At 49.3% G+C, this 24,933-nt stretch overlaps 3 protein-coding genes across 3 annotated transcripts; all 3 read right to left on the reverse strand.

Moving 5' to 3' along the window:
• Window positions 1–338: 338 nt before the first annotated feature.
• On the reverse strand, window positions 339–16,105 carry TAPBP (TAP binding protein (tapasin)). Its single transcript, XM_006860552.1, has 8 exons — window positions 16,069–16,105; window positions 15,751–15,924; window positions 15,268–15,528; window positions 4,068–4,466; window positions 3,424–3,765; window positions 3,249–3,338; window positions 3,069–3,106; window positions 339–584 (listed from the first exon to the last, which is right to left on the reverse strand). The coding sequence occupies exons 1-8, from the start codon at window positions 16,103–16,105 to the stop codon at window positions 339–341; spliced, it is 1,587 nt and encodes a 528-aa protein (XP_006860614.1).
• Window positions 16,106–17,038: 933 nt separating this feature from the next.
• ZBTB22 (zinc finger and BTB domain containing 22) lies at window positions 17,039–18,907 on the reverse strand. The gene has a single exon (XM_006860360.1). It carries the CDS (start codon window positions 18,905–18,907, stop codon window positions 17,039–17,041), a length of 1,869 nt encoding a protein of 622 aa, XP_006860422.1.
• A 1,611-nt stretch (window positions 18,908–20,518) lies between these two features.
• On the reverse strand, window positions 20,519–24,725 carry DAXX (death-domain associated protein). The gene is made up of 8 exons (XM_006860361.1): window positions 24,673–24,725; window positions 23,593–23,782; window positions 22,623–23,454; window positions 22,309–22,523; window positions 21,978–22,155; window positions 21,368–21,827; window positions 20,998–21,214; window positions 20,519–20,578 (listed from the first exon to the last, which is right to left on the reverse strand). The coding sequence occupies exons 1-8, from the start codon at window positions 24,723–24,725 to the stop codon at window positions 20,519–20,521; spliced, it is 2,205 nt and encodes a 734-aa protein (XP_006860423.1).
• Window positions 24,726–24,933: the final 208 nt, after the last annotated feature.

Consider the following 24,933-nt stretch of genomic DNA (forward strand, 5'->3'; position numbering starts at 1 on the left):
GCTTTTCCGCAACCCCTTGAGCCCCCCCCCTTCCCCGGGCTCCCAGGCCCTCCCGCCCTTTCCGCTCCCCCCCCCCCCACGTCCGCCTGCTCGGAGAACTGGAGCCAAAAGGGGAAGGAAGTGAGGACAGGAGCCAGGACCGCGGACTAGGAGAGCGCCGGACGCCAAGAGCCTGGACCCAGGACCGCGGGTACCGACAATCGCCACTGTCCTCTGGCCCCCAACTCTGAGATCCTGAAGCCCACGTCAGCCAGCTCTGAATTGGAATGATTCCAGGCTCCAGCCGCCGTAGGAGGGCAGAAACAGAATTTAACATCTCCCACATCCAAAAAACAAAGCTAAAATTCCAGCGATATGCGTTTTAGGAGGCGAAGGACCCCGTTACTCCGCCCCCGTGATGTTACTTTTCCCCAATCCCACCCACGCGAGTAGCGGGCCAAATCCACTCCGGGTTTTTCAAGGAGCCCTCGGTTCCCGCCTCCATGCAAGGGGGGTAGGGCAGGAAGTAACCACATCCGGCTCCAGATTCGGCGCTCAGGGGCTTCCGGCTCTTGGGGTCGGCATCTCCGTTTCCTGTGGTCGCCCTGGGAGAGTCCGTGGCTTGAGGGTGTCCTGGGCGCCATTAGTGGCTTCCGACCCCTACCCCTAATTATTTTGAAGGGGCTGGGGACTGGGTGTCACTGAGGTGTTGAGATGGTGGGGTTATTGAGAGGAACTAGAGGTGATTGGAAGTAGTGTTCTTGGAGTCTGGGGGAAAATGAGAGGCCTCGTTGAAGCACTGGTACATTTTATTTCACACGATTAGAATCGCTGCCCCCAATCTGACCGTCCGACCCTTAGGAAGTCCCTAAACCAGCCCTTAACTTCCTTCATCCAACATCCATCAGCTATTTGAGGCGCGCCCTCCAGTGGGCGCCAGGCTCCCTGCGGCCGCGGGGGATACAGCAGTGGACAGACAGGCTCCTTTCTGCGTTCGAGGAACATGGTCCTGAAGTAAAGGCTGGCATTGAACAACGGTTCGCACAATCACAAATACAAATGTGCTGTATCTTACCAGAGGGACAGTAGGCTGAGGGGCATGACGGGGCTGGCCTAGCCTAGGGCCCCAGGAGGGCAAGAATGTACGGAGCAGAGGGAACAGCTGGGACCTGGCAGGGGGCGTTTGTCCTATTGAAGGGTGGGTGTGAGGAGCATTGAGTAGGGGGGCGGGGGCCTGAGAGGTTTGAGAGATAAGCAGGGTCCCAGAGCGACAGGCACACACATTGTAAAGTCAAGATTATTTTCCTAATGACCAATATACAGGGTTTCCTAGGAGCAGCTGGTGGGCTAGAACTGCCGACCTTGTGGTACGTTAAGTGCAGTCGATGGTTCGGACTCCTAGAGAGCAACCTGAGGAGCGGCTGGTGACCTTGCCGTTTGTACCAACTTTGCAGTCCAGCTCATTAATCCACAGGGCCACACCAGGACTCCAAACTAGGGTGTTATTTGTCTTTATCACAATCATTATCTAAAAATAGGTGTGGTCGAGTTTTCCAGAAGCTACATGATGTATTGATATCATCCTTCTCACAATTAATGGGATATGCATGCTTGTGTATTCTTGGGTTTCTTTTTTTTACTCGGTGCTAATTTCTAGTATGCTTAAATACTAGTTGTTATAACCCACATAAGCAAAAGATCTTTTTAGGATCCTTGATTAATTTTTAGAGGTCCTGAGCCCAAAAAATTTGACAACTACTGCTCTCAGATGAATGTAGGAAGATTTGTGCCTTAAAAAAGGCATTCTGGTGGTCACTCTGAAGAATGGATAAGAGAGAAGAGCAGACCATGATGGGGACACGATTCAGAGGAGCTACTGCAGCAGCTCAGACCAGAGATGATGGTGGCTTCCACAAGGTGCTGGTGGGGAGAATGCCCTCATTGTACTTTCTGAAAAAGAAGAAAGAAGAGGTGAGGAATTTGGCATTTTTGGGGGTAAGGTAAAATGCTCAAAGTCAATCCAGAGAAATATGGGGATATCAAGCATTTGATATGTGGCTAGTCTGAATTGAGATTTTAAAACAAACACCAGTTTTATAAAATTTAGTGCCGAAAAATACTATCATTTCTTATATTGATTACTTATTGAAACAGTATTTTGGACTATATTTGTTGTTGTTATGTGCCGTGGAGTCTGTTTCGACTCATAGTGACCCTATACAGGGTTTCTGAAGCTATAAATCTTTATGGGAGCAGAATGCCTCATCTTTCTCCCACAGAACGGCTGGTAGTTTCGAACTGCTGACCTTGCTGTTCACAGCCTGATTCGTAACCACTATGCTACCAGAGCACCTTAGCTAAAGTTAAATATATTATTTAAAATTAGTTTCACTTATTTCTTTGAACTTTTTCTTAATGTGGCTACTTGTTAAAGAAGCATTGGCAATTTAATGGATTAGGAGCTGGGCTGCTAACTGCAAAGTAGTAGTACGAATTTACCAGTAGCTGCTCCAGAGGAGAAACAGGAGGTTTTCTGTACCTGTAAAGATTTACAGCTTCAAACCCTATACAGGGTCGCTGAGTTGGAACCAGCTTGGTGGCACACCACTCCACCACCATTTGTTAAGTGCTGTTGAGTCAGTTCCCGACTTAGAGTGACCCTGTATAGGGTTTCCAAGGTTGTAAATCTTTGTGGGAACAGAAAGCCTCATCTTTCCTCCTCGGATTGGTTGGTAGGCTCGAAAAACAGACCAGTCCAGTGCGTATCCTACAGAGCCACTGTGCTTTGCAATATGGCTTCTAGACTATTTACATTTTCATACGTAGCTTGTAGCTTGCATTGTATTTCTATCAGACAGTGCGTGCTACTTAAGTAATGTTTGTTATCCTGGTGTTACAAACTGCCACAGAAACTTGAGTTAAATAGCTTGTTCAAGGGGTCCTACAGTTTAATGATGTAAGCAGCAGGTTGTGTGAATTCTAAGCCCAGGTACTACCCAAGACACCAGCAGCCTCTCACCATGGGTGATGAGTTGGGAGAAGGGGATAAAATGATAAGGAAAAAATAAAGGAAAGTGATGCGTTGTTACCTTTTCCGTTGAATTCTTGGAAGTGACCAGGTAGTCAGCTGTGGAGAGAGATTGAGAAAGGATGGGATGGTGGAAGGGATGGGGATGTGAAAGGGGGTAAAGGAGTGGGTGTTAGTCTTCTGGGAGTAGGCAGGAATGTCCTGCAAGTAGAGGGTCTTGGTAGGTGGGGCACACACTCACCGGCCCAGCCCAGTGCCTTGATGAGGCCAAGGAGGAGAAAGGCTGAGAGGAAGAGGCCAATGCTGTCCTCTACAGTGGGCCCGGAAAGGCCTGGAAGGCAGATGGGACAATAGTGAGGTCCATACAAATCCAGTCCCAGTCCCAGTCCCAGCCCCAGTGGGTTCCTGGACCTTACCTCCCACTTCCAGGGTCACCTGGGCACTGCGCCCCAAGGCAGGCAGGCTAGGGTGGTGGATGAGACAGGTGTAACGCATTCCATGCTGCTCAGTAGTGACAGGAGACGGCTGTAGGTGCGCAGAGAGACTAACAGAGCCGTCAGAATGGTGGCGCACGGCAGAGAGCCACCTCTGTCCTTCAGCCTTCCGAAAGCCACCCTCTGGGCCACCTCGGAGCTCCCACTCCACTTCCAGGCCCTCAGGGGGGTAGAAGTGGGAAGCGAGGCAGAGTAATTCTGGAGGGGCCTCCCCAGGGGCAGCCCATACCAGGTGTGCTGGCATCATGGACACTTTAGGGGGCTCTAAGGAAAGAGAAGGAGATGGGCATAGGAGAATTAGTCCATTCTCTCCTCCCTCAAAGGCCCTCAGCTTGCCTCTGGACTCCCCAAAACAGGGAGTCTGGGTTTTCTCTCCCAGGATCGGGGGAACCCATTGTCTCCCCACATTGGTGCTTCACAGGAATCACCAGGCTAAAGCCCTTCTGATGCCCAAGGATCCTTATTCATCTAGGCACCCTCCCACCCCTTCTCATGACAACCTTAATCCCAGTGCCTACTCCCCTACCTATGGGAATCCTTGTCCCCGCCGCCACACACACACTCACTATACACAGAAAGGTCCAGGGTGACCTGCCCTTGCAGGTATGGTAGATGGACGGTGGCCAGATAGCTGCCCTCCTGGAAGGGTCGCACTGCAGGCAGCTGGAGGGTCCCGTTCCCAATCCACGGACCCCATGGCTCATTGTCATCCCATGCAGCAAATGTCACTGCCCCCTCTTGGGCCGCTGGCATCTGCTCACTCAGCCCAGGGGCTGTGGCCAGGAGCAGGTGCCCCTTACCCTGGTGCTGGCGTCGCCACTCTAGCCCAAAAGGAGGAGGACCCAAGGCTTGGGATGTTGTAGCCTCAGGGGTAGGGGGCATATAGGCGAAGCTCAAGTCTAGCATAGCATCGTGGCCCAGACGAATTTGAGGGACAGGAGTGTGAGTGATGACAGTCAGCGCCACTGGGAAAGATGGGGGTGGGGGACAGTGGAAGAGGCATGAGCGAGAGAAAGGAGGAGAAAAAAAATAGAGAAATGGTGTTATAGGGAGGGTTCAACATAGATTTCACCACTCCTCAGAAGACACCTTTTCTGATATTCACCATCTCCCAGCCTGCCCTGCAAACCCCTTTTGCTGGGACTGAGTGGCACCCAGTTTTTGCTGTGAGTGAGCAGAGAGGTCTAGGGGTCAGTGAGTATAGTTCTTGAGAGCTGCTCTTACTGGAGCTCTGGGGACAGAGGGATCTGAGGACATTTCTGACAGTCTGGAACATTCCACTGTCCAGGAGCCAACTTGAAGAGGTAGGCCTTTCTTGGTTGCTGTTGAAGATAGTAATGACCTAGGACCATCAGTCATCTGGTACTTGCTGATGCTGTAGTTCTTGACCCTGAAAGGTTCGGGTTCTGGCCTAGACCTGAGTACAGATCTCTACGCACTACTGAGGCAGTATAGTCCAGTGATTCAGTGCCTGAAGTCTGGCTGCCTGGGTTCAAATCTTAACTTGGTAATTACCAAGTTAATTCACTTAAACCAGTTACTTCACCTTACATTGGCTCTGTTTCTGGGTCAGAACCGACTCAATGGCACTTGATAACAACAACAAAGTATGAATGATCTTGATAATACTGGACTCCTGGTGTGGCGCTGTACAATCAGCACTGGATTGCGAACCACAAGGTCGGCGGTTCAAACCCACCAGCCCCTCCTCGGAAACCCTATAGAGGGTCGCTATGAGAACCGACTTGACGGCACTTTACGACAACAACATGATAATAATAGTAGCTACTTCATGGGGTTTTGTGAAGGTTAAATCATTTAATACTTCTTGCTATCCAAATCAATTCAGTTCCTGATTCTGGATAACAAAGACATCTATATATAAAAGGTTGAAGGCTTTAAGCAGTACCTGGAACAAAGTTAAGGAATCCTGGTGGCACTGTGGGTTAGGAATTGGGCTGATAATGGAAAAGTCAGCAGTTCAAACCCACCAGGTTCTCCAAAGGAGAAAAATGAGGCTATCTGCTCCTGTAAAGATTTATAGTCCGGAAAACCCCACGTAGGGTAACTATATCTACTTAATGGCAGTGGGTTGGGAACAGAGTGTTAAATGCCATTGAACTGTTTCTGACTCATAGTGACCCTGTATAGGGTTTTTGAGGAGCAGCTGGTGGGTTTGAACCACAACCTTATGGTTAGCAGTCCAGTGCTGATCCTATGCAGTGCTACACCAGGACTCTGGGAACAGTTTAAGTATGCCAAAGTGTTTGCTATTATGATTTTATCTGACTTACAAACAAACGTAACATGCTTTCAACTCAACAGGGTCTCTGCACCGTCTCCTACCCTACTTCAACACCTGCCTTCCTTGCCTTGATGAACAGTTACAACCAGCCCCCAGTCTCAAGGCATCGTTCAGACTCCTTCCTCTAATTTATCTCTTCATCAAATATATATTATTGTGTCCTGATGTGGCGCTGGGGGTTAATGCACTGGACCACAAGGTTGGTTTGAACCACAAGGTCGGCACTTAAAACTCACCAGCCATTCCTCGGAAACCCTATACGTGGTCGCTATGGGTCAGAACTGACTTGACAGCACTTAACAACAACAACAGTGATGTTGTGGTGCTGTAGGATCAGTTCAGGGCTGCAAACCACAAGTCAGCAGTTCAAATCCACCAGCTGCTCTTTGGAAACACTGTACAGGGTTGCTATGAGTGGGAAGCATCTCAATGGCACTTAACAGCAACATGATGTTCAAGACGTAGTGCTAGGAAATAGAGTGGACACAACAGGCAGTCCCTGCCCTCAAGTTGCTTCCAGTCTATGAGGAAGATAAGTGTATTAGAGTTTAAATTCTAAAGCACTTGGTTTGTAGGATGCTGTAGTCTACAGTGGGAATCCTAACTCCGTTTTGAGTCTTGACTTTAGTTCGGATTCCATTTGAGTTCTTTCTGACCACTGAACCAGCAATGTAGCTCTAACTCCTAGGCAAATGTAGGGAAGGGCAGTTTGTTCTCTGGAAGAGTATTTGAAAATAGGTTACAACTCCCAGGCCATTCCTGGAAGGGAGACAGTTTTGCCCTTAGGCTTGCATGGAGAACCAAGCTTGCAGGGAATTTGCCTGGGCAAGTTCTTAATAATTTAAGGAAAATAGCTTTATGTTAATAAAACAAATGAAAACAAAAAACAACCTAATGCCAATTTCAACCCACAGGGACCCTGTATAGCGTTTTGGAGACAGTCTTTATGGGAGCAGATAGCCTCATCTTTCTCACATCATGTTATCAAGTTTGGGTTAAAATTTGGTGTCCTACAAATACTATATGAGACCACTATTGTAAAAGTGCAAGAAAATGTTTTCACGCTAAAAGAAACATTCTTTGATGGTTATCAGGGGTGGGAGGGAAGGGAGAATAATTCACTGACTAGAGGGTAGACACATGCTAACTTAGGTGACAGGAAGAGCAATATACAAAAAGAGGGAGCTTGACAGAAAAATGATGAAGACAGGTGAAGACACAGGGAGGTGTGCAAAGGCTAAAGGGGATAGAGGTAGACAGTGACATACACACAACTTCGGAACAACAGTGTTCTGTGTATAGATAACTGGACAGGGACACAGGCTGAATGGGTATGGAAGGAAGAGTGGGATACATATATATGTGTGTGTGTGTGTTTATATATCCCACAATAAATCAGAGTCTTAGAAAGGTTATTTCTACATGGGTAACCATAGGGAGGAAGCGGGTAACTGATGTATGGAGGGGATTGCAATCACTGAGATGAAAGAAAGTATGATTTGTTGAATGTAAAACTGATGGCCTTGTCTGAAACCTTCACTCAATTCACAATCAGAAAAGAAAAGAGAAAAATGATGCCCTGGAGGCTATGACTCAAGGCTACATGACCACTAAGTAGCCAGGAATGGAAACCCCAGACCAGTTTGGAAATCTGTAATTGTGAATGTATCCCGCTCATGGCCCTTCTTTCCCCATTTCTTTAATTCCCCTAAGGATTGTGGCACTGCAGGATCAGCACTGGACTGGGAACCACAAATTCCACAGTTCAGACCTACCAGTTGCTCCTCAGAAACCAAATACAGGGTCAATATGAGTCAGACACGACTCGATGGCATTTAACAACGATGGTGATGGATTGTAGCTGCCACCAATCATGATTTTGTGATGATTTCCTTAATTAGCTGCTGGAGTCCTGCCTGTAGGATCAGCATTAGACTGCTAACCACAAGGTTGGTGGTTCAAACCCACCGACTGCTCCTTGGAAGCCCTATACAGGGTCACTATGAGTCAGAACTAACTCAACAGCACTTAACAAATAATCCGCCCCATGGCTGTGAATCAGTGAATTCCATTTTGGCATCATGCTGATGGGAGTCCCTCAGCCAGATGATTGTTTTTCTTCTGTTTAAGTCTAAGTAAAAGGGTCTCTATGGAATATATTTTCATATGGGGTCTCTTTTTCCCCTGGAACACAAGAAAACTGCCAAATATCACTGCACCCTAATTCACTTAGCTCTCATTGTTTCTAACTCAGGTTCTCATCAGCATGCATTTGGACAATTAGAGCTGCCTCTTGTTGCCATGCAGTGTTAAGTAAGTGGCCACTTACTTAACATGGCCAGTCCTTGTAGCTATGTTGTTATGATTTAAATAAAATAGACTCATGTTACCTAAAACACACACACACACCCCACTGCCGTCTAGTCAATTCCAACTCATAGTGGGACCCTCCTAGACCCAGGAGACAGCTGTAACACTGAGATAGGGACACATCACCAGAAGGCATTGGGCTTCTGAGTAGCAGCTGGTGGATTTGAACCAATGACTTTTCAGTTAGCAGTCTGGTGTTTATCCTATAGCCCTCCATTTTGTGATGTGTAATAAACCACAGCTTCTACAGGCCTGTGGTTATAGTTCCATTTGGGAGTGAGTTGGCCTTTATGTTAAGGAGGCAGCAGTAGAGTGGGATGTATCTTCAGTACCTTACTAGAGGTGTGACTCAAGTCACCTCTCCCTTCACTGCGTATCATGGATTGAATTGTGTGCCCCTAAAATATGTGTCGGAGTCCTGGTGTGCTGTGGGTTAATGCACTTGACTGCAAGGTAGATCTGAACTATATGTTCGGCAGTTGGAGCTCACAAGCTGCTCCTTGGAAACCCTATATAGGGTTGCTATGAGTCGGAACTGACTCAATGGCACTTAACAACAACAAAATATGTGTCAGTTTGACTGGGCCATGATTCTCAATGGGTTGGCAGTTATGCAATGTGGCAGTTACAACATGACCCCTAGATGTGATGTGATGAACCAATCAGAGGACTCAGGGTGAGCTCAAAACGCTTAATCCCATCATGCCCCTGATTAGCTGCTGGAGTTTCCCAGGGGTGTGCCCTACAACACCTTTTATTTCACAAGAGATAAAAAGCAGAATGAGCAGAGAAGGGATCTGCTACCACCAAGAGCCAGGAGTGGGGTGTGTCCTGTGGACCAGAGTCCCTGCACTGTGAGGCTCCTGGATCCAAGAAAGATTGATGCCAGGACCCATGGAGCGCTCCAAGGACTGCGGGACCTACGGATGCTGAAAAGAAGGAACTTTCCCCAGAACTGGCACTCAGAATTAAGACTGCTAGCCTCTGAAACTGTGAGAGGAGTCCTGGTGTGGCACTGTAGGATAAGCACTCGACCACAAGGTCAGCGGTTCAAACTCACCAGCCACTCCTCAGAAACCCTATACAGGGTCACTCTGGGTCAGAACTGACTGAATAGCACTTAACAACAACAAACTGTGAGAGAACAAATTTGTTTGTTAAAGCCATTCACTTGTATTTATTATAGCAACACCAGATAACTAAGGCACGGCCATATTTTAGTCTGAATCAATAGAGAACGGGTGACCTGGAAACCACCCAGAAGAAAAGACCCAGGGTCCCTGTACTGGGACCCTGCTAGACCCAGGAGACAGCTGACTGAGATAGGGAGAGATGACCAGAAACAGTAGCAGCTCTAAAAAGCAGCATCTAACCAGGAACAAAGCTCAGAAGGCAGTAAGGGATAGGGAAGAAAGGCAAATGAAAATGGTAACTACAGAGACGGAGTGGGAAAAGTGCTGTTACGTTGTGAGGATTGAAATGAATATCATGGAAGGAAAAAAAAAAAAAAAATGAAGTGCTGAATGGAGAAGCAGGCGGTGGGTCATTGGGCATCCTGACCCACGGAACAAGAAAGCTCAGCCCCTTCGGGCAGGACAGAGGCCAAAGGGTTACAGGGCCAAGAGGCGGAGGCCAGAGAAGTGTTCCTATGGGCATGACTGAGAAGAGGCTATACTGACCAAAGAACTGAATCATTTCTGGTTCTGAATGGTAACCTGTTACTTCCCTCGTAAGTTCTATCCCATAATCATGAGTACATGTGAATTCTGTGTGACCACTGCAACCAATTCCTGAATCCAGTAGTGAAGTAGAGAGGGGCATACTAGGGATCATTGGTATCAGAACTGGTTTAAAAAAAAAAAAAAAAAAAAGGTGGTAGGGTGGAAAGATGCCTGACCTCAGCCTGGGGCTGATCTTGATTGTCTTTCCCCTTTGGGCAGTCAGAGAAGGTCAGCTCATCTGCCTCCTGGTCTTCCTATCCTGTTTCCACTTCAATTCTGTAGCCAGTGTAGCTATAGGTCTGACCAGGTCACTTGCCTGTTCAAAAATCCCCTCTATCTGGAAGGTAGATGCTAAAGGCATAGACTGAGCTAGATGGTCTAAGTTCAATTCCTATCCCTGTTTCCTACAAACTGTTCTTGGGCAAGTCACCTAACTGCTTTGTGCCTCAGTTTTCTTCATCTGTTAAACCCATTGCCATCGAAGTCAATTCCAAATCATAGCAACCCTACAGGATGAAACAGAACTGCCCCATAGGATTTGTAAACCTGTAAATCTTTACAGAAACAAACTGCTACATCTTTCTCCTGTGAAGCAGCTGGTGAATTCAGACTATTAATGGAGCTATTAATCGGGCTGCTAACCTCAAGGTCGGCAGTTCGAAACTACCAGTGGTTCCGTGGGAGAAAGATGAGGTGTTCTGCTCCCGTAAAGATTTGCAGCCTCGGAAACCCTGTGCAGGGTCACTATGAGTTGGAACCGACTCCACGGTTCCAACTCATAGTGACAACAACAACAATGTGTCACTTAGCAATGGAATGCTTTACCCAATACACCACCAGGCACTTTAAAATACAGATAATGTTGTTGTTAAGTACCAGAGAGTCAATTCCTACCTATAGTGACCCTGTATTGAGTTTCCAAGGAGTTGCTGCTTGAACCTCCTACCTTGCAGTTCAAACCAACATTGCAATCTAGTACATTATCTCACAGTGTCATGCCAGGATACCAAAACAGGGATAATACCTGTTTCCTATGGTAGAATCCCTGGGTAATGCAAATGGTTAATAATCTGCTCAGTTGTTAACTGAAAGGTTGGAAGTTTGAGTTCACAGAGAAGCACCCTAGAAGACAGACTTATGATCTACTTGCCAAAAAGCAGTCAATGAAAGCCCAATGGAGCACAATTCTATTTTGACAAACAGGGGTCATCATGAGTTGGAATTGTATCAAGGGCAACTGTCTTTTTTGTTATATTTCTCTATTGTTGTTGAGAGGCATATGTGAAATGATGCATTTAAAGTGCTACAAATAGAGCCTGGCATACAGAAAATATGCTAAGACTCCTAATAAATGTTAGCTGTTAACTGTTTGCATTACTACCGCCATCATCATGGACTTGCCAGGTATCTGGAGAAAGTCACCTAGTCTTCGTTTTCCTCATTAGTTCAGTGACCTCATCCTGGACTACCTTTGGTAAGACTCAAACAACGGACTTTTAAATAAAAAAATAACAAAAGAAAAAAAAAACAAAAAAACTTCTTATCTATTTTAAGATACTTGATCTTCTAACTCCAACTCATCCCACCTGAAGAACCAGTCACATAGAATCCTTTTCTTGCTTCTAATAGAAGTTTTAACCATTGACCACTCTGCTTTGGTCACAAGGTCCCGTCATTTTATACTGCCTTTCCCCATTTTCTCCCAAACATCTAAATACTCAGTGGCCTTCAAGTTAGTCCTTCCTCTTCTCCTTCCCAGAAGTGCTAGGGTCCTCTAGATTTTAAAAGTAGTCTTTTTTCTTTTGTGATTATCTATATGTTATTTTTAATCCTAATTTCTGAGGCCTACAAAGTTAAGCTTTTCTCAACGTCATGAGACTTAGTTCAGTAGAGTGAAAAAGTATGAAATTTCACTTAGCTTATCAAAATCTAGGACTATTCTTGAGGCTTGTTTAAAAAACAAACAAACAAACAAAAAAAAAAAACAGTACACAAGATTAATAAACAAAACCTAAAGGCCTTAGAGTTGTATCCTTAAGTTAACAGTAATGGGATAGTATATGGTACTGGAAGCAATTTTAGACATGTATCCCATAAGCTGTACTCTGTAAAGATATTTATACAAATTGTTGTATTGTTGTTTAGTGCTGTCAAGTTGGTTCTGACCCATGGTGACCCTGTTTAAGGTTTCTGAGGAGCAAAAAAAATTTCACCATTATTTCAGCTCCTATACATATGATTTTTTGTGTGTGTCTATTAAAAAAGTATATAATAAAAATAAAGTGAATAAAGGTAAAAACTTAATTGATGGTACATGGATTGGATTGCAATCATTGTAATGACACAAAGTATATAGTTTGTTGCATGTGGGACTGATAATCTAGATGTTCTGTAAACATTTAATTTACACTTAAAAGGTTAAAAAAAAAAGTAATAACACCAATGATAAAGTATTATTGAAAAAAAATGTTGAAACTAAATCTAATTAAGCTTCTAAATCCAACTACCAAATAGCTGAAAACCAAACTCACTGCCATCAAATTAAAACACACTGGCACGTACATATACACCAAAAAGATAGAGGGGAGACAGATGAAACAATAGCTGTACAAATAAATGGGTGACAGGTAGATGAGGGTTCATTATACTAATTCTCTACTTTGGGGAATCTGAAAATTTCTCCATAATATTTTGAAAGAATGATGATAAATAAATATTATAAGATATACGAAGTAACGATATTTGCTAACAAGTATTAAAAAATCATTGTTAACTAATTTGATAAGAAATCATGTATAAAGCATATGACAAAATTATCAATGATCTCTGGGCCTAGTAAGATTTTACTTTCAATATTACATTGCAACAACAACAGTTTTCATTTTCTTGAATCCTTAATTCAGAATTGCTTGAAAGAAGGGACAAAGTGTTCTGTGTTTCCCTCCAGTCAGTGGTCTGTGAGATGTAGATCTTGTGGCCTCACAAGTGGCTTTCTACTTTACACTAGAATTACCCATTACAAATCTTAACTCCCCCAGTAGCTGAGAACCAACTTGAGAGCAGACTCTGCATCTGATCACCTTTGTAAGCCTTGAAAGTGCAGAGGTGGAGGACACACCAGAAATTTGGCTTTAATTGGCCTGGGTTGGGACCCAGGTTTTGGTATATTTTTTAAAGTTTTGTAGGTGTGGTAGCAAGGTTCGCAGTTCAAACCCACCAGGTGCTCCTCGGAAATCCTATACAGAGTTGCCACGGCACTTAACAACAACAACAACAGAATATTCTAATTTGCAGCCAGGAAGGACTGAGAACTACTGGGCCCAACCTTATTCTTGGTGCTAGTAATAAATATGTATAGAATCGGTGAATAAATTAACACTTCCACTGATAGTCATAACAGAGAGGGAGATGGAAAATTAACATTTTATACTTCAATAAACAGACTCAGAGTGAAAGGGACATTCTCAAGCCACCTTAGTGAAGCCCCAGCCCTAGGAAATAATATTCCTTCCAACTAGTGAGTACTGTTGACCTCACAAGGCTCAATTGTCCTCTGCTCCTGCCCAGAGTGGGGCCTGAGGCCTAACATGGAGGTATAGTCAGAGGTAGGTGTCCTGGTGTGGCGCTGTGGGTTAATGCGCCAGAATGCAAAGTCGTTAAAACTGCAAGGTCAGTAAATAGACAAAGGTTCACAAAACAGACTAAATGCTTTAGAGAAAGGAAGATCGCTTAAGGGAAATAAGACCCAATATATCCAGATTACACTCCCAGCTAAGGTTACTCATGGTATAAGTAGATTTGTGTTATCTTTCAGTAACCCAGAAATTGATTGGAACTTAATCCAACAGCATTTTAGGAGGTTGTGGAACAATATACACTTGTCTGTGGATATTCATCAGCTACATGCTCAAATTTATGATATAAGTAATTCTCAAAGTGAACACTGAGTGGCTACTAATTTGCTACCCCTGCTAGAGAGTAAGATCCCCTAAGAACTTGATTGAACCTCAGCATAGTGATCCTGCTTGGTCACCTTAGAGCAGGTGGTGGGCCGGCCACGTCTGGCGCATGGGGTCCCCAGCCAATCTCCTCCCTCCCTGCCTTCCTCGGATGGCGGCTGTTTATGCTGGACGTGTGGCCAGAGACGGGTAAGGATCACGTGGAACCTTGGCTACTTAAGACAGAGCCATTGCCATGCTGCAATGAGTTTCAATGACTGGTAAGACTGAGGAATTCGCACTGACCGCCTAAGACAGGCAGCGACCCTTAAACAAACAATAAATAAGGAGGATTCGGATGCAGACCTTGCAGACCCGGTCAGGAGGCCAAGCCCCTGTGGGCCTAAGCGTTGTTGACCGTCCAAACCATAGGCTCTGAGGATCAGACTCTAGCTACCTAGCAGACATAACAAACTGTCCCTCATCTGATTATTCAGTAATGCTTGTTAGTAATCTCATACATGAGCCCTGAATATCCACAGACAAATGTAAAAACCTTCCCTAAAAGCCGAGACTGTAAATTCCAAAAAGGCAAGTCCCCCCCATCCAAAAAAAAAAAGAGGATAGAAACACTGTTAACTGATGATATATGGAGGGGATAATAATCAATGTAATGAAACAAGCTATATGAATGGTTGAATGTGAAGCGGATGATGTGCCCTGTAAACTTTCACTCAATCCAAAATAAAAACATTTAATTAAAAAAAAACCCTGCAAGGTCAGCGGTTCAACCGCAATTTCCCTGGTCCTATGAGACACTCCCTTGGATGAAAGGTGAGGGTATTGGGAAAGGGTGGTGCTATGGGAATCATTGGGTTCCTGGGTTCCAAGTCTTTTTCTTCCTCCCCCCTCCCCCCTCCAGCCCACAGCTTGGTGATCACGGAAGAGAATGCATATGTTACAGGCAAGGGAATGTAGGGTACGGAAGGTAAACACACTTTGCCCATGGTCAGCATGTACAGAACCTTTAGTAACTGTCTCAGGCGCCAGTGTGGGCATTGATGGGCTTTCGAAGCGGAGTGAAGCGCTAGATGTAGAGCTGGAAGGACTGGGAAAAGTGTCCGCTTCTCATCTTAAACATTTCTCAAAGACCAGATCCTGGAAACCCCACCTCCCTGCAAGACCCGCCCTTGCTCAGCCAGCCTGAAAGTTCCACCCCAAGCCTCTAGCTAGGATGGATCCAATTTTATTGGGTAAGGATTAGAAGGGGCGGGGTAAATTATAGCCCAACCACTTCGTTTATTATAGTAGAATGAAACTAGATCTTGCTTGGGGAAATGACTCCCCGAAGTCCATAAAGTGAGTTACGTTTTATGTGCCTATGTAGACCCTAGAATCTATCCATCCCTTACCACCTCCCCTCCCCAGCTACCTGTTGCTTTGGTAATGAGAACAGGCTCCAGTTGAGACTCTGTAAGTGGCTGCAGGAGGCTGGAGAGGCTGAGGACAGGACTAGATACACTGACCATGAGCCAAGCTCCGTCCACGGCCCGCGGGCAACTGTGCTCGGGAGTCAGACCTCTGGCCCAATTCGCGGAGGCGGGGAGTGGGATGTAGCGGCTCATCTCGCAGTGTGGCGCAGGGGCGCCGCGCGGGTAGCGTCTTATGGCCGCTTGGAAGGTTCCAGCGGGGTCTGTGAGTGTGAAGAAAGGGGAGCGGCTGTAGTTCTTCTGGGAAAGAGGCGGGGTGAGCAGCGCCTGGGTAATTTCAAACGCACACACTACCCCGATAGTTAAAGATTTCGAGATAAACCAGATTCGATTTACAGAGGGGGAAACTAAGGCCCAAGGTCACATAAAGAGGAGGGGACTTCGGTGGAGGCAGTAGATTTGGGGATGAGTCCCGGAAGGCTCACCGTGCACACTGAGGTAGAGTTTGGGGTCGAGGTCAGGCCGGGGAGGAGGCCTCTCCAGGCTCTGGCGCAGCAGTAGTGCGGCGGGTTTCTTGGTCAGGCCGCCACCGCCGCCTACATCCTCCACAAACCAGCACTCGAGCACTGCGGGTCCTGCCCAAACGGTAGTCGCCAGGCCTGGGGGAGAGGGTACTGGTGAGTGAACGTCTGGTGGCCTCCTTGTCCCGTCCCCCCACCCCCGCCTTCCCCGCCGCCTGGCAGGACCACTTCCCTCCCCTTCCTTCCTGGGAGAAAAGTCGTGGGGTTCAGGGGTTCGCTTACCCAAAGCGACAGTGAGGAGCAGGGACAAGAGCTTCATGGCGCTGTGATGTCTTCAGCCCGGAAGCCTTCTCTTCCCCCTTTTACTTTCACTTTCTTCAAAGACCAGTAGAGAGGGGAATTCCTGCTCTGACTAGGTGAGGGTGGGGGAGTTGGGTACGTTCCCCCACTGTTGGGGCTGAAATCTGGGGACATCCCTTACAGTTTTGTCCTGGTACCCCTGCCCAGCCCCTTCCTCCTGGACCACCCAACACAGCTGGGTTGCAGGACCCTCCCCCATCCCATCCCCTCGCATGCCCCTCCCAGGAAATGTTTACTGTTTTCCCCCACCTGTGCGAGGTCCTCAGCAAAGACATACAGGGGTTGTCACAAAGCCATGTGAAATGATCAATAAATATTTTAATCACCGTTAAAAAAAATAAGATTTAAAAGGAAAACCTTGTGTTTCTACAACGTATTCCCTCGTCTCCACCCCCTCCACCCTCCAGAGAACCGAGTTGGGGAACCCTATGGGTGTGGGGGAGGGAGAAGAGGGGTGGGTAGAAATAAGGGATCCATCCTGTGGGAGAGATAGGTTCTAGGGCAAGGGTGGGGTTTGAAGGCCTGGTCCCTACAACACCACACACACAGACTTCAGGCACAGACTACAACCACGTGTCCCTTGACCCTGTTACTCCAGGGTGCTCAACAGCTCCCCTCCACCTCCAATACAGCCCTACTCTTGTGGAGCTGGGGTTTCAGTGTACCCATAAAAGGCTTAGTTCTGGAGATAACTTCTGTGGAGTTGGGGGGTGGTTGAGGAGTGGAATGGGTTGGTGATGATGTAGCTGGCCTCCCACTCCCAAATATATACAAGTCCAAACAGATAAGGAAGACTGTAAGTAGAGTGGGAGGTCACCCAGGAGCCATAGCATCCTAGCTCCTCCCCCCTGTTCCCTCCTTCACAACAGCTAACCCCAATAGCCGTGGCCCCTCAGTTTGCCCCTCCGCCCCCATTGAAGCCCATCTCCACCTTGTGAACACTAGTTGGGGACCAGACCCTTGGGCTGGGAGGCGGTGTGGCCCCACTCGTCTCATCGCCACTACCGCCCCCTGCCCCATGGGACTCTCGCTTGGGCTGTACAACTGACCCAGTGGGCGGCCCAGGCCCCGCCCCACCCAGGCGGTGCCAACGTTCACAGTGTCCTCTGTGGCGCATGAAGCTATCGCGCCACATGAACTTCTTGGCGCAAACACTGCATTCGTAGGGTTTGAGGCCTGTATGCGTCTTCATGTGCTCGGTCAGGTGGTGTTTCATCTTGAACTTCTTGTTGCACACGGGACAGTCAAAGGGCCGCAGGTTGAGGTGCATGTTCACATGGCGGTCCCGCATGCTCTTGTGTGAGAAGGCCTTTCCACAGTGGCACAGGAAGATCTTATTTCCGTCCCCACCACCTGTCCCCCCAGAGGCCCCGCTAGTGCTCCCTGGTACACCTAAGCCCCCTGATGACGTGCCCCCCAACGTCACTGCCCCATGCTCTGCCTGGTTCCCTGGTGGTTGGCCTGAAGCCTGTGAAGATGAGGGAAAGACTAGGATCTGGCTGCCCTGCATGTCCAGGGGAAGCAGAGGCCGTGGAGGGTGGGAAGGTGTGTAGGAGGAGGTCGTAGGCCCCCCTGAGTCATCCAGCCCAGCCCCAGGACCCCCACCTTCATAGGGACCAAAATCATTGGAGGACTCACAGAAATTGACCTGCTCCTCCCCCTTGTCTGGAGGCTCAGTCAGGGTGCGGACATCACTTATGCTCAGAGTAGCCTCAGGCCCTCCCCCTGCTGGGACCCCTGAGCCACCCCCCAGCTCTTCATCTTCATCATCCTCACAGGTCAACACCAGGTCCTCCTCCTCTTCCTCCTCCTCTAGATCTGGATCCTGGGGAACCAGAGGTGCTGGCGCTGGACAGTTTCCACCCTGCTTCACATATACCCAGTGCTTCTGCGGCATGATGCTGGGGGGTGCGTAGGAGGGCCGACGGTGGTGTCCAGTCCCGGGGACTACCGCGCCCCTGCCATCCCCACCATCATCGCACAGTTCATCCGCCTCCAGCAGCAGTTTTCCAGAGGTGGCCCCACCACTGCCCACCACAGGGGCTGGGAATACAGTGCCCCCTCCTCTCCGCTCTCCACTGCCCCCTGCAGAAGCTGCAAATGCCTCTTGGGAGGAAGAGGAGAAATCAGTGGACTCTCGAGGGCTGAAGTAGTTGCTGCTACTCGGGGACTGGTTCTCACTGGCCTGACTGGAGGCATGAGAACGCACAGAGCCCACGGGAGTGGGGGCCACAGTGCCCCCACTCCCTGCTGGGGCCCCACTACCAGGGACAGTGGCTGAGGGCGCTGTAGAGGTGCTGATGGTGGCTGAGGCACGGCCTTCACGGAGGAGTTCAGTGCACTTGTCCACAATGTGCCACATTTGGAGCACAGAGCCCACGGTGAGGAAGTTGACAATGTCAGCAGCAGCCATGCTGAGACGGCCAGTGTAAGCAGAGGCCAGGACAGTCTCAAAGGCGCCTGGATCCATGACGCTGGGCAGTGAGATGGAGGTCATGCCCTTGAGTAGGACCTGGTCATGGAAGTAAGGGGAGGAGGCAGCCAGAACAGCACGATGGGCACGGAACTCTCGGCCCTGTACTCGGATGGACACATCGCAGAGCTGGCCCTGTAGTCGTTGCTGGTTGAGGGACTCCAGGAGGGCACTGGTCACCTCAGGGAAAGACACATGTACCACTGCAGCTGCTGGCAGTGGGGGCTGGGCCAGTGACAGGGGCAAGGGAAGGGCTGCCCCACTGGGAGACAGAGAAGATGGCTCCATGGTGTTGAGGGGGGGAACCCCCCCCAGCCACAGGAACAAAGGAAGGACAAGGGCGGCCGGGGGGGTATCTAGGGAAAAAAAGAGAATAGTAACAATAATATCCAGTAACACAGCCCTTTACAGTTTACAAACATCTTCACACAAATCATTATCTAAGTAACTGCCTACAACACTATGAGGTAGGTATACCTCTCAACCCCATTGGACAGATGAAGATACTGAGGTTGAAAATATTAAGCAATTATCTACAGTCACAAAGCCAGTAAGTGGCAGCGCCAGCAAACGCAAATCTCTTAACTCCAAATCCAGTGCTCTTTGGAGATGAGGGAAATAAAAATGCTTTTAGAGAGTAGGGTCCCTCCCCTTCAAATTACATCGTTATTTCCCACTTGCTTGAGAACCTGACGTTCCAAAAATTCACCTTTTTGTCGCTTTGCTCCCTTTTCTTGGGAGGAGGAAAAAGTCTGCCCCAGTATTAAATATCCCTTCTCTTCATCCCCCTCAGGCCATGCCCCACTCCCCCCTCAGACTCTCTCAATGACCACGCCCCCTTACCCCAGCTTCCCCATAGCCCCGCCCCTCTGTGATTACAACCCCGCCCCCCGACTACCCCCGCCCACAACGGACCCCGCCCCCCTCTACTCCGCAGCAAGCACTACAACGGCCTCCTCTCCCACCCGGAAGGTGCCCCCAACCCCGCGCGTCCCCGCTTACCGGGCCGCGCGCCCCCGGGCCCCCCCGCCCCTCACTTGGCGGCCAGAGCCGCAGCCTGGGCCCCTCCCGCCGCCATCTTGCGCCGACTCCCTCCGCCCTCCGCCCCCGCTCCGCCTCTCGCCCCTCCGACATTAAAGGCACAGCCGGGCACCCCGCCCTTGCCGCTGGGCAATACTCGGCCGACTCGGCCAATTCTCCTTTAAAAAACCATCGCCTCATTCCACCTTAAAGGCACCAGGTTCCTTCCTCCACTGAGGGTTCAGGATTTGGTTCGGCCGAAGCATTCACTCCCCTTTAATTCTGTAAGCCTGCTCTTCCAATTAGCGATGGGTCCTAGCCTTCTCTGCCCAGGCTCCTCCCCTGAGCCGTGGCCATTAGCAGGCTTACCGGGTCGAATCGCCCTCGCCTCCCAGCTTCTGACAGTTCTCCCTAAGTCCCGCCCCCTTCCTCCTGGCCTGGATTGGTCAAATAACCTTGAGTCGGCCTCTGATTGGCCTCTTTACTCCGACCGCTCTTAGTGAGAAAGTAAAGCGCGTTAAGGAGGCCGAAGCACTTATTTCAGTCTGGCAGAGGACAGGCAAGGCCCAAAGGCTGAGAAACGCCAAAACTTGCATAGGTCAGGCTGGAATGGGCAATTCCAGGGCGAATCTTGGCTTGAGCCAGGAAAGAACTGGTGTCAGCCTGTGACAGCAAGATCACAAGGAAAAGACAGGGCTACAATAAGAAAAGAACTTTATTGTGTCTGTGAAAAACTTAAGCTTTTGTGTCTTTAAAAGAAACACCGCCAAAAGGGATGAGTTCAGTCCTTTCCCTTTTCAGCCATCTGCTCTCAAACATCCTCCAAATGTTATCCTCAAAACACTCAGAAGACGGGGAAGGTGAAGACTGAGGAACCAGTTAATCAGAGTCTGAAAGCACAATGATCTCCTCTGGATCACACTGTGTGGCCACACTCATCTGCAGGGGAGTGAGAGACAAATGTTTAAGTGTCAGAGATCTGGGGTTCAGGAGTGGAGAAGCAAAGGAAGCGGCATATTACAGATAAACATTGGGGTGCAAAACAAGGAAGAGAGGATGTTTTGTTGTTGTTGTTAATGTGCCGTGGAGTCGGTTCCGACTCATAGCCACCCTGTACAGGGTTTCCGAGGCTGTAAATCTTTGCGGGAGCACAAAGCCTCATCTTTTCTCCTGAGAAACAGCTGGTAGTTTTGAACTGTTGACCTTGTGGTTCACAGCCCAATTCAAAACCACTATATACGCTACCAGAGCTCTCTTAGAGAGAATGTAGCAGGGTACAATATTCAGTAAAGCTGAAACTGAAAGGCAACGATAGAGAAGAAACTGGCAGAAGTTAACAGCCTCCACCCCTTCCTTACCTTGTAAGTACCAGGCCGGGGGCCTTGGGATTGAGGAATTTGGGGCAGCCTAGCTGAAGGGCTGTAGAGGGAGCTGGTGACCAGAACATGGCTGGGAGAGTCCCTTGTCGAGGAATCAGCAACTGGGGTTATGGATGCCAAGGGTGAGGGTGGGCTGGCAAGGGTACATATAATCTTCCCATTCTTCTCATGCACTGCCCTTTGCTTTTCCACATAGCTGGAAAAAGAAACAGAAATGTGTGGAGGGGGTAAAGTGAGTAAGACTAGAAGGGGAGTGTGCCATCTCACCCCCAGCAGACTATCCAATACTTTTCTCAAAAAGCCACCCACAATCCTGCCCTGGCTTCCCTTTCTCCAAGCTGTTTGTTACCTGTCTCCTGATCCTGTGTCCTTCTCCTTCCGAGGTTTCTTGCCTGGGGGGGAGGAATCTCCCCAATTATGAGGAGACACACCTCCATTGAAGGAATTAGAAGTGACCATGGCTGCTCCGTTCTCCAGAACAGTGGAGAGGGAGACCTCTGTGTGCTTCCTGGTAGAAGATATGTCCCTCTCCTCAGGGGAAGGGGTGGCCTCCACAGGCAAAGCTTCGATCTCTAGCTCAAAGAGCTGAGACATAGGACTCTCTTCCTCCTGGGGCAACTTTTCTCCATTGCTTTCAGCATCTGTGCTGGAAAGAGCCAGCGGCTCCTCTGACAGTGAAGATGGTGGGGATAGTGGGAGTGTTTTGTTTGGCTGCTCCCTTGAAGACTTGTTTGTCTCTTTGCCAGGTTCCAGGTCCTTCTTAGGGGAGATGTGTGATGGGGGTAGGGGGCTCTTGTCTCCATCTTTGCCTGGGAGAAAAGTACAGGTGGTATGAGAACTAAAGGAAAAATATGGCTGAAAGGACACAGTAAGGAGAGGAGCAAGGCGTTTCAATAGGTGGCTTATGCTCAAGATAGTAGAGGAAACAGACACATGCGGAGCATGCTTCCCCGACATACCTGCTTCCTCTTCCTCCTCTTCACTGGTCCCCTGACATTCCTGCATCTGTTCCAGATCCTCCTCTTCAGAATCTGTGGCCTCCTCCTCTTCCTCATCATCACTTTCCTCATCTTCTTCCTCATCTGTTTCAGCCTTGGAGGTGGTAGGGCACTCCTGGGATGCCAAACCACTAGGACCCTGGAAGACAAAGGAGGCTAAGGAATCCCTTGCCCCAGATAGTCCAGCCCTTGCTTTCCTCCTGTATACTCCCTCATCTTTATACCCTGGACTCCCTGGTGGCCAGTGCAGGGGGAAGACATGGCCTTTCTGAAGGAGGTATCCCTCCCATACCTCACCAGAATCTGAGGAAGCTCTGGGGGGATCTGCAGAGTGGGAAGAGATGCCTTGGGGAAGTCGGGCTCTTCTTCTCTGCCTCTCATCCTCCTCACTCTTATCTTGCATCACTGCATATTTGGAGATGACCTCATCTAGTCGGCTCATAGCCAAGCTCCGGTTTTCGCGCAGGCGCCGGGCTAGGGTGGGATCCGACAGCGCAGGGTCAATGCCTATGTGGGAAAATATATAGTCAGCGTATTCAGTCCAAACCCTAGCAAGAGACTCTCTCTCACATGGGCTGTTAGCAGGCATCCCGCAAAACCCCTTACCTGGCCTATAGTCATCTGTGAGGTGGCAGCCAAAGTTGTAGATGAGATCAAGGTGGCGTCGTTCCTGTAGCCTGATGCCCACATCTCGGAAGGCATCCTGGGCCATGAGCTGGAGCTGCTGCCTGGGGAGGCCAAGGCTGTGACGAGCAGCTGCCTTCTCTACAGCCCGCAGCACATCTCCATAGTCCGGGAAGGTATCAGGCCCTGGCTTGTTGATAAGCCGTTCAATACGCCTGTTAACCTCTGGGTAGCGTGTTCCACGGTAGGGGATGCGCTGCTCTATGACACGGCCTGTCAGTGAAGAGCAGTCTTTCAGCTCACACAGACGCCCAAAGAGGCGGATTAGTTTACGCTTCAACCGTGCCTCCTGCAGATATGTAGAGTCGGGATCGTCCAGTTCTGAGAGATCCAGCTCCTTCTCCTGCAGCCTCCGTATCTCTGCCACATAGAGAGCTAGCAGCTGTTCCAAACGCTGGATCTGCCGCCGGGAACCACGAGTCCTTGGAGGCTCAGAAGCAGTGGTCTCAGTATTTGTGTGGTCTGAGGACTGGTCAGTGGGAGGGTTATTTCCAGAGGGCTCACTGGAGGTGGTGGCAGCAGGGGACAAGTTCAGCTTCTTCTTGGCTGAGTGGGCCTTGAGAACAGTTAAGAGCTCGTTGATGTAGACATAAAGCTTAGCTGGTCGGCTCCGGGCCCGAGACAGGACCCGAGAGAGAATGTTGCAGAACTCCGCTGAAGCCAGAAATACGGAGTGGGCACGCTGCTGCCGGTTACATAGGAATGGGACCACTTCAGGGTGGTCTGCCGTCTGCATCTTACACAGTTCAAGGAACTGGAGGGTCCAGGAGGGGAGACAAGGGAGAGGGCCAAGACAAGAGAAAGATGAGGTGGGGTTAATGGGGCAGAAAAGGAAGGAGAGCCAATCAGCCATCCCCCTCCCTGGAGTATAATCTTCTCCCCTAAAGCTCACCTCTTCAAACAGCTTCTCATTCTCCAACTTGTAGCATTTCTTGCCGCCAGAACTACTGCTGCCTCCGGCCCCACTGGGCTCAGAGGAGCCAGGGGCTTCTGCCTGGGGTAAGGCCGGACTGGGGGGTGGGTGGGAGGGCCCTGGCTGGGCAGCTGCTTCATCTTCATCATCATCATCCAGCACAATGATGCTGTTATCGGTAGCCATGGGGGATCAAATCCCCCGGAGGGAGGAAGTTGTGGGGATTTCAGAAGTCCTGCTGGAAGGGGATGGGGCCTCAGAAAGAGCCCCTCCAGCATAGCCCCATCCCTTCATCTCACATTTCCCAATTTCCTTGGGTTTCAGTAACACCACATCTGCTCAAGTGTCTTCACTGCCTATCAGCAACCATTAGTTAGTTCTAAATGCTTTTCAGGTTCTTCACCATCTCAAACTTAAATCTGTACCTCCCGGCTCCAACAGTCACGTCGATTTCCGGTCTTTCTGTTTCATTTTCCCACTCTCACACTGGCAAGCTCGAAACTCAGGGCAGCTTCCCACATTGCAGCGTATCTACTTGACACCCTCTTTCACAGATGCCACACCCCCGTCGACACCACTCCACGGGGTTTCCCCCTTTCGCCCTCAAGCATGTCAAACCTACATCCCCACCCTATCCTGAATGGTCATACCAACTTCTAGACTCTGTGGAGGAAGAGGTTCCTTCCCAACAACCCATTCTCCTTACCATTCCTTGAATTACCTCCACAGTCCACCCGCTGATAGGTGTCCTCAAACTGGGGCTTTCGGTTGGAAATATTTCACCTCGAATCCCCTCCCTCTCACCCCACCCTAATTTTTCCCATTTTCTCTCCGTGGCCCCCAACTGGGCTTTCTCGATTCCTCTTTGCTCTCTCAACCCCCTTCCCCAGGTGAGCTTCCCGCCAACTCCCCCCCTCCCCCAGTTCAGACCCCGGCCGTTCGCTCCCCTTCAGGAACAGGAGGTACCACAGCTTACAACCACTATTTCAGCTCCCAGGTCTCCACAATACCTCTCCCTCGATGTCCCCACCCCGTCTACCCGCACCGTGAGGCCCCCACCTCAGAAACGGTCTCACGAGGCGACCCTTGCCGCTGCTCTCAGAACCTCGCATGGTTCTCTCCGCCTTCCTTCCCCCTCCCACCGCAGTCCCTACTCAAGACCGGAAGTCGCAGAATTTCCGTCTACATGCACCTAGGCGCAGCCATCTTGTGGTACGAAATGTAGTCTTCTTGTGGCCGGAAGTGGATGTAACCCCGCCCCCGGGTACCACCAGTGCCGCCCACGTAGTCTGCGGCTACCTTCACCCCCTAACCTGTAGG

The sequence above is a fragment of the Chrysochloris asiatica genome, unplaced genomic scaffold, assembly GCF_000296735.1.
Source record: "Chrysochloris asiatica unplaced genomic scaffold, ChrAsi1.0 scaffold00038, whole genome shotgun sequence".
Taxonomy (NCBI): domain Eukaryota; kingdom Metazoa; phylum Chordata; class Mammalia; order Afrosoricida; family Chrysochloridae; genus Chrysochloris; species Chrysochloris asiatica.

Bases quoted from the DNA above. Each gene is read 5' to 3' on its own strand.
- DAXX (XM_006860361.1), bottom strand. From the start codon at position 24,725: ATGCGAGGTTCTGAGAGCAGCGGCAAGGGTCGCCTCGTGAGACCGTTT. The intron at 22,156-22,308 runs GTATGGGAGGGA...TTTGTCTTCCAG, and splicing joins CTTCCTCAGATTCTGGTGAG to GGTCCTAGTGGTTTGGCATC. The intron at 21,215-21,367 runs GTAACAAACAGC...TTCTTTTTCCAG, and splicing joins GACACAGGATCAGGAGACAG to CTATGTGGAAAAGCAAAGGG.
- TAPBP (XM_006860552.1), bottom strand. From the start codon at position 16,105: ATGAAGCTCTTGTCCCTGCTCCTCACTGTCGCTTTGG. The intron at 3,107-3,248 runs GTGAGTGTGTGC...CTCTCTCCACAG, and splicing joins CAAGGCACTGGGCTGGGCCG to CTGACTACCTGGTCACTTCC. The intron at 585-3,068 runs GTAACAACGCAT...GGACTCTCCCAG, and splicing joins CCAAGAATTCAACGGAAAAG to GGCGACCACAGGAAACGGAG.
- ZBTB22 (XM_006860360.1), bottom strand. From the start codon at position 18,907: ATGGAGCCATCTTCTCTGTCTCCCAGTGGGGCAGCCCTTCCCTTGCCC.